Source organism: Phaenicophaeus curvirostris, chromosome 22, assembly GCF_032191515.1.
Source record: "Phaenicophaeus curvirostris isolate KB17595 chromosome 22, BPBGC_Pcur_1.0, whole genome shotgun sequence".
Lineage (NCBI taxonomy): Eukaryota > Metazoa > Chordata > Aves > Cuculiformes > Cuculidae > Phaenicophaeus > Phaenicophaeus curvirostris.
Genome location: NC_091413.1, coordinates 8,448,904 through 8,455,938, shown reverse-complemented (window position 1 = coordinate 8,455,938; position 7,035 = coordinate 8,448,904). Strand labels below are relative to the sequence as shown.

At 42.8% G+C, this 7,035-nt stretch overlaps 1 protein-coding gene across 1 annotated transcript in view; it reads right to left on the bottom strand.

The window, feature by feature from the left end:
* Window positions 1–351: 351 nt before the first annotated feature.
* The window catches only part of MICOS10 (mitochondrial contact site and cristae organizing system subunit 10), a 285,369-nt gene continuing 278,685 nt past the window's right edge, over window positions 352–7,035 (bottom strand). Inside the window, exons 3-5 of the mRNA XM_069874464.1 lie at window positions 4,331–4,378; window positions 3,606–3,715; window positions 352–592 (exon numbers count right to left, since the gene is read on the bottom strand). Of these exons, the coding sequence (XP_069730565.1) occupies window positions 584–592; window positions 3,606–3,715; window positions 4,331–4,378 (167 nt within the window). The 3' untranslated portion in view covers window positions 352–583. The remainder of the gene's footprint in view (window positions 593–3,605; window positions 3,716–4,330; window positions 4,379–7,035) is intronic.

Below are 7,035 nucleotides of genomic sequence, written 5' to 3'. Positions count from 1 at the left end.
ACATCTTCTCCAGACAGGAGAGGAGTAGAAGACAACAAGGCAACAAGTAACTGCAGTGACTGGGGTAAAGTAGAAGGGAGTATCGGAGCAGTGACTTGCCAAGGTAATAAAGAATTTTAAATATCAGTGACCCATTCCCAGACACCAAAATCTATTCTGAGGTGGGAATGTTTTGTTGAATGTTAGATAGAGGTTGACTTTCAGGAGGGGAGAGGAACATACAACGGCTGTCATTTCCAAAGAGCTCTCTCAGTGGCTTTTACCCAGGTGGGCACAGCTCTGAGGTACTCAAACTGAAGCCCTCTCCTTCCACTCTCCCTCTCTCACCCACAAAGTGAACACACCAGAGAAGGCCATTTCTCTTTATTTATTTCCCAGAAGAGCTATTCCTTGTACTTTCCAGACATGATACAAAACAAGTGACAGCACTTTGTTTCATGTACAGAAACAGTTTGTTGGAGTATAAAGAGTTACTTGTGATCGTTACTGAAGAGTGTTGGCTTATTCCAGGCGCACTTCAGTATTCCTGAGGAACAGTCAGCGATTTCTCCTTCCTTCCCACTGGGACAGTCTCACTCATTCGTCACTGTTCCTGTAACGCAAGAAGGCTGAGATTATTAAAAAGCCATTTGGGTTCCTTACATGGAAGGTGCTGCACGATGTAAAGCAAGGCACTTGGCTCTGCAGCCTTTCCAGAGGGCAGGCTAACATTTCCATCCTTCGCTGGCCTGAGGAGCTGAGCATGGAGAAGTGAAGCAGGATTTTCATCCCAGCAGCATGCCACGTTTTCATGTATATAAGCCTCCAGTCTGATAAAATGGGTACTTCAAAAACACCCAACATTATTGTTTAACTATTCACAGACTGAATAGAAATCAGACAGAATCAAAGCCTCAAAGGGCAGGAGGAAAAGCTCCAGTTGCCAAACTTCTATTCTTGCACATCAATATAACACTGCCATCAAATTATGGGGTTGTGAGGGCTTGGGTGATAAATAATACAGACTAAACCAGAAAAACAGGATACTTTCCATTTTGCAAGGAAACTTGAGCCACGTAATTCTCAGCCATACTGTTTCAAGCCTTAACTAGACACTGATTTTGACTTCTGCTGGAGTCCCAGTGAAATCCACTTGATCAAATTGCTTTACAAACCTTCCAAATCTTATGATCGCATACTAGAACTTCCTTGCACTTTAAGTCATCTCCTGGTCTAGATGAACAGCTCTCGCATTGGCATTAGTGTTTCATGATCAGCTTACTAAGCCCAAAGGATGGGCAGCATCATGATCCAAGTTACAGCTACAGCAGCAGCAAAGGTGCTTTGTCATCTCCTGTCTGTTTGGTATCAGGAAGATCCCCTGTCCTCGCTCATTTTTGCTTAGGATTAAGAACTAAGGACTTGATCCTGAAGAATCAAGAATCCCACCTGGACAAAGCCTTGAATAACCTGGTCCGACCTCCGAGATGACCCCATTTCAGGGCAGACTAGATGATCTCCTTGAAGTTCTTTCTGCCTTGCGTAACCCTGTGATCCAATGAACTAGACAGGTTTGGAAAACTAGAAATAATTTTGTTCAAGCTAATCCACTACATTTCTCTTCATAAAGCTGATTTTCTTGCAGAATCTCACACTTTGACAAGTTACCATTTGAAGAGAAACTCAGTTTTGCAAAGGAAGTCCCACAGAGTTCAGTTACAAGAGCTTTTTCTATGAAAAACACAGATGAGTGCTAATGCAACAATATTTTCCATGCTCCTAACCAACAGAAATGAACTAATTTTGTTGTACTAACCCTGGAGCCATTACCCATGACACGACATTTTGGAGAGAATTAATGACATTAACCATTAGCTGGCTTCATCCACCTCTTCCCTCTCTCAGCATGTTCAGCCAGAGAAAGTACGTGCAGACAGCGCACTGGAAACTGTTTGTCCAGTCTCGTGCCATGCAGGCAGCTGCGTGTCTTCTGTGGTATCCTTCCAATTACCTCACGCTCCAAAGAACCACCCTCACTCCAGAGTAGCCTAGTCCTTGACACAAAATCCCCTACCAGGCTGACCTGAAAGTCAGTTTTGTGCTGCCCAATATCCCATTTCATAACATAAAAGGGAGTAATTGCCTCAGGATGGTGTGGAACGCTAACATATTCTGAAGTTAACAGATGTGGCCAGAAGAATTGTGCACAGAGAATTCAGAATCATAGAATAACCAGGTTGGAAGAGACCCACCGGATCATCGAGGTTTGATTCTGGGCTGTAGCTGGCAGTGTTCTATCAACTACATCTAAATCACGGTTTCTCTACGTTGCTATCCAATATCTCATTCTGAAGAAGGTGTTCAAGAATCTTGTCGCTGTTTCCCTTTCTTTGCAGGCAGATGAAGATATTTGCAAACAGGTATGGCTGATAGGGCTGCAGAAGGCTGGGAAATGCTCATCTGCCAGTAAAACTAGAGAGGACTGGACTCTACTTTCAGCTCTAAATGCATCAGCAAAAAGCCTAAACACACCTTCACCTCCTTCCTTAGGCAGGTGAGCAGTAGAGGGGCAACATTTGCATCTTGAGTACCTGCCATATGAAGAGCTCCTGCCAGAATATTTTACCTCAGTACTTTCTAAAGTGCTAAAATAACTATGTATGTGTCACGGTGGATACTCTCTGCCAGCATCAGAGAGATACTTTTAGCAGTGTATGGCATTGTAGGTCCAAAATATGCACACTTCTTGTTCCAGATGCCGCAATAATAAATAACCATAAGAACAGGCCCAACTTTTACAGTCGAAGAAATAAAGCATTAGTGGGGTCAGTTTGCAGACTAGGTGCACTGTGTGCAGTTTACAAACACAGAAATGGTTCCTGCTCATTAATCTATTCTTAAACATTTTATCTCAGCACCATCAGTGATAATACTGAACTCATTTAAATCACCCTTTTCCAAATTAATGAAAATGTACAATTCCTTTAGACTAATTATTGCATTACTATCTGCCAAACAAGCCATAGAACTTACAAGTGATGACAGAACCACAGAATGGTTTGGGTTGGAAAGGACCTCAAAGACCATCCAGTCCCAACCCCCTTGCCATGGGCAGGGACTCAGGGTGCTCAAAGCCCCATCCAACTTGGCCTTGAACACCTCCAGGGATGGAGCAGCCACAACTGCTCTGGGCAATCTCATGGCCCTCATCAATCAGTGATCGGTGTTTCCATGTTGCAAAAAAAGCGCCACAGAAAATGTCACGGCTTCCAGAAGCAGAGGTACCTGACATGGTCTGCAGTTTCCTTGTGGCTGATCTCTTTCACTGTCTGAAGATGGCATCTTACCTTTTAACTTCTCAGCTTTTCTAACCTATGTTTTAATTATCTGTATTTTCAGGTTGTGGAAAAACCTACCTAAATGATCTGTTAAACTTACCCTGTGTTTTCAGTCTAGTGAATTCACAGCTAAAGATACCAGATGTTAACAACTTCTAAACGCAAGTTTCTTCTTATTAGTCCTCTTCTGGGAAAGGCAGAGGAATATCCATTGAAATGGTGTCTAGCTGTACTGTTTAATGATAACCTATAAACAGTTACCAGTTCATAACTAGTACTGATACTTACTTTTACAAATTTACCATGAAGAAGATACGGAGACTGAAAGTCATGTTGACAATTGGAATAAGCCATTCCTAACCCCATCCCCGACCCGAAAGCAATAGGCCATGTCTTTCCTGTGGGGGAGGCAAGAAGAGAGGCAAAGTCAAAGTCAACAGCTGTCCATTTCACGTGACAGTGACAGCATTCATAAATAAGCACCAAGGAAGAACAAATTACTGGAACATGAATATTGAGCATTTTCAAGTTCTAGGTATCCTAAAATCAACTAAAAAGAAGACCACTTCAGAAGAACAAGAGTAACAGTCAGTAAGACATCATATTTACAACGTAATGGAGAACAATCTGAGTTCAAGGTATTATCAAAAACTATTATGTTACCAAAGCATAACTAAAAGAGAACTTAGATCAGTTTAAAACCCTGGCAAGAGTGGCATAAACTGATGTTAGACACATGGCTCCGGTGATTTGGTTCAGGGCTTCCTGCAGTTCCAGGATCTGAGCTGAGCACAGTGGGAGCTTAGAGAGATGTCGTGTAATGGCCTTGTTACACAACAGGTAAAAGTTCAGCTGACTCCATCCTAGCCGCACAGACAGGACCAATAATGAAAGCACCAGTCTAACGTGCCGATCAGGTTTTATGTCCCCTAAAGATTTGTTGTGTTTAGACTGCACCTACAGCAGACAGATGTTAGGAAATCAGGCAGCCGAGATCACTGCAACATACTCACTTTTGAAGAAGATGACTGAGAAAACAATTCCTAATCCAAACCCGGCACCTGTAAGAAGAAATGCAGTAAGTGAGAACTGGAATAATGCAAAGTGATGGGAAGTGATTTAGTTCTTCACAGCAAGTCTTTGTTTCAGCTCAGGAATATCAGACTATGTGTTATTGCAGCACATCAAGCAAAAATGTTCCTAATTAGCAATTCTGAGATAAATAATTCTTGTTTTCTCACAAAACTGTAAGCAGTTAATTCAGAGCCAAATCCCAACCTTTACAAGAACAGTATCAAAAAGATGCCGGAAACAAACAAGTCCCTTATCCCAGGGAAAGTGACTGAGTTTCTGTCACCATTTAAAACATGTAATTAAGATTTATTTGGCTTATTGTCAGCAAATGAAAAACACTTAAATGAAAACGTATTGTGTCCTTGAGCTTCAGATTTTGCAGATGAGTATCTACTGCGCTTTGCTTATCTTGCTACTCTAACTACTTCAATGTGTGTCCCGAGGGCAGCGAAACGCTGATGCTTTGTGTTACCCTATACCTTGCAAAAGCAAGCTCTGGGCTGCTTATCTCCCACATCCCCAGCATTCATTACAGAGCATATTTAAACACATTAGGAACAAATGACTTTTCACATTCTATATATAGAAATAACTACAGCAGCTGGAAGTCCGTAGCCAGCACCGTGAAAGCACTTGGCTGGCATATTTCAAACTCATTTCTGCTTTCCTTGGAAGGTGCATTGAGGATTTTTTGCAAGAAGTCAGGCAAGTCTGCAAAATTCCTCTCGTGACTCAATAAATAACAGTGAAAACTTTAAGCTCAGTGAGTAGTTCTACCATTAATTATATCCACCAAAGACAGGAATTTTAGATAAGGCATGGAAGTACAAAAGTTAAAAAAAAAAAAAAATCAGTCATGCACACGTTCATTAAAAACACACCCCAGTTACAGGTTGACTTTGCAGCAAACACATCCTGCTACAGGTTTCAGTTCTCTCCTTTCAACACAAGAAATCTAACTTCAGTATGATTTTTATCAATCAAAAAAATTTGAAAAAATAGTCCTAAAAAAAAAAAAGTCCTAAAAGCACGTGATCCTTATTCAAGCTCCTGCTGAACACATTACTCAAGTGGGTTGAGTCCCAACCAAGGCCATAGAATCCCATGACCTCTTGGTATGGAGGAGCGGGTTACTTTTTAAGATTCCTTCTACTCTTTAAGGCTTTTTCCTTGCAAAAAGGATACCAAGAGCAGCCTCTGCTGAGGCACAGATTGCTGAACCAACACTGCACTAGATAGGAAATTAACCAAGCACTGCCATTTCTAATTGTGTTTTAGAACAGAGGTGACCAAAGAGATGATCTGAGCAAATTCCCCTTCTGGTTTCTCACCTGTTTGGACTTCCATACCTGTATTTACTGAGAGCTAGAAATCAGTGCTGCTTTTGAGAACTCCTGCCATTCCACTAAATGTTTTCGTTAGCTCCACTCACAACAGAGGTAACTGCTTTACCAGGTCACGTCAGCTTCAGTGTAGGCTTAGAGGGCATGCGACAGCAGGGAAGAACTCCAACTGCCTGACAAAGGATCCTGACAGAGTTCCCCCAGACATTTCAGAAACCGAGCACTTCACACAAGGTCAAGTTTGCACTCTAATCACTTGTACAGTTCAAGGAAAGTCGCCATTCCTCAGATGTCCTGGCAGAGTCTCAGGCTTTGTTTGAATTTCAGATAGTCAGAGGACTTGGAGCCCCTCACATAAACAGCAACCAGTCAAAGCGCGTCACTGACCAAAGTTTGTATCCAGGCTGGAGGAAACATTGTGCATTTGTAGGAGCAGCAGCTCATCTGTGCTCATCCCCCAACTCCCCTTCCCCAGCAGAGCCTTCCCTCTGCACCTCTGCTACAACACAGCTGGTGCTGGCTCACGCTGAATGTTTATGCTATTAAGGATAATCACTACGTTCAAGAATTCATCCAACATACAACTGCTTGGCCCTCTGACCCAACTCCCTCTGCCAGGCTTTCCCTACCAGATGGGGTTATCCTGCCTCAGTTCAGGCCGTTCTATAGGTAACACCTCTCGTTCAGAAAGCACCAGGAGTCGTTTGAGCTGTGCGGCTCAGAAGGCCTCTCACACAATGAGTGATGCTGGTCATGCACTTCCTGTCCAGAAGATCCCTCTGCCAAGCCGAACAGTTTACCTAATCAATGCAAAATGACTTCCAGGATGACAAAACCCACATCACCTCTATGTGGAGCCCAGGGAGTCTCTAATGTCACCACATTTTCCATGTTATCATCAAACCAACGCTGTTCTTACCAGTGTGGTGGTAAACTGCTTCTGTTCTTGTCTTCAGAACAGTTTGCGCTAAAGCAGCAATCATTAACTCAGTTTCTTTCCAACTACATCCAGAAACCCTCACGATCTCATGCTCTTTTCACCTCATTTAGATGCTCTCTACGTTATAGCCCCATTTGGTGAGGGTTCCACATCAATGATGTTTCCTGTTGGCCATAGTGGAAGCTACAGGATACACTTGCAGGTAAGAATCCATTCTTTCTGCCAGCTGCAATCCAGCCAAAGCCTAATCCAAAACCTGGGGACTCCCTAACACCACTGTTGGGCAGGTGTTGGAGCTGACTTAGGACGAGCCATGCTGCCTTCCTAAGAAAGTTTTATTCTGAGGCAGTAGATCTGAAGA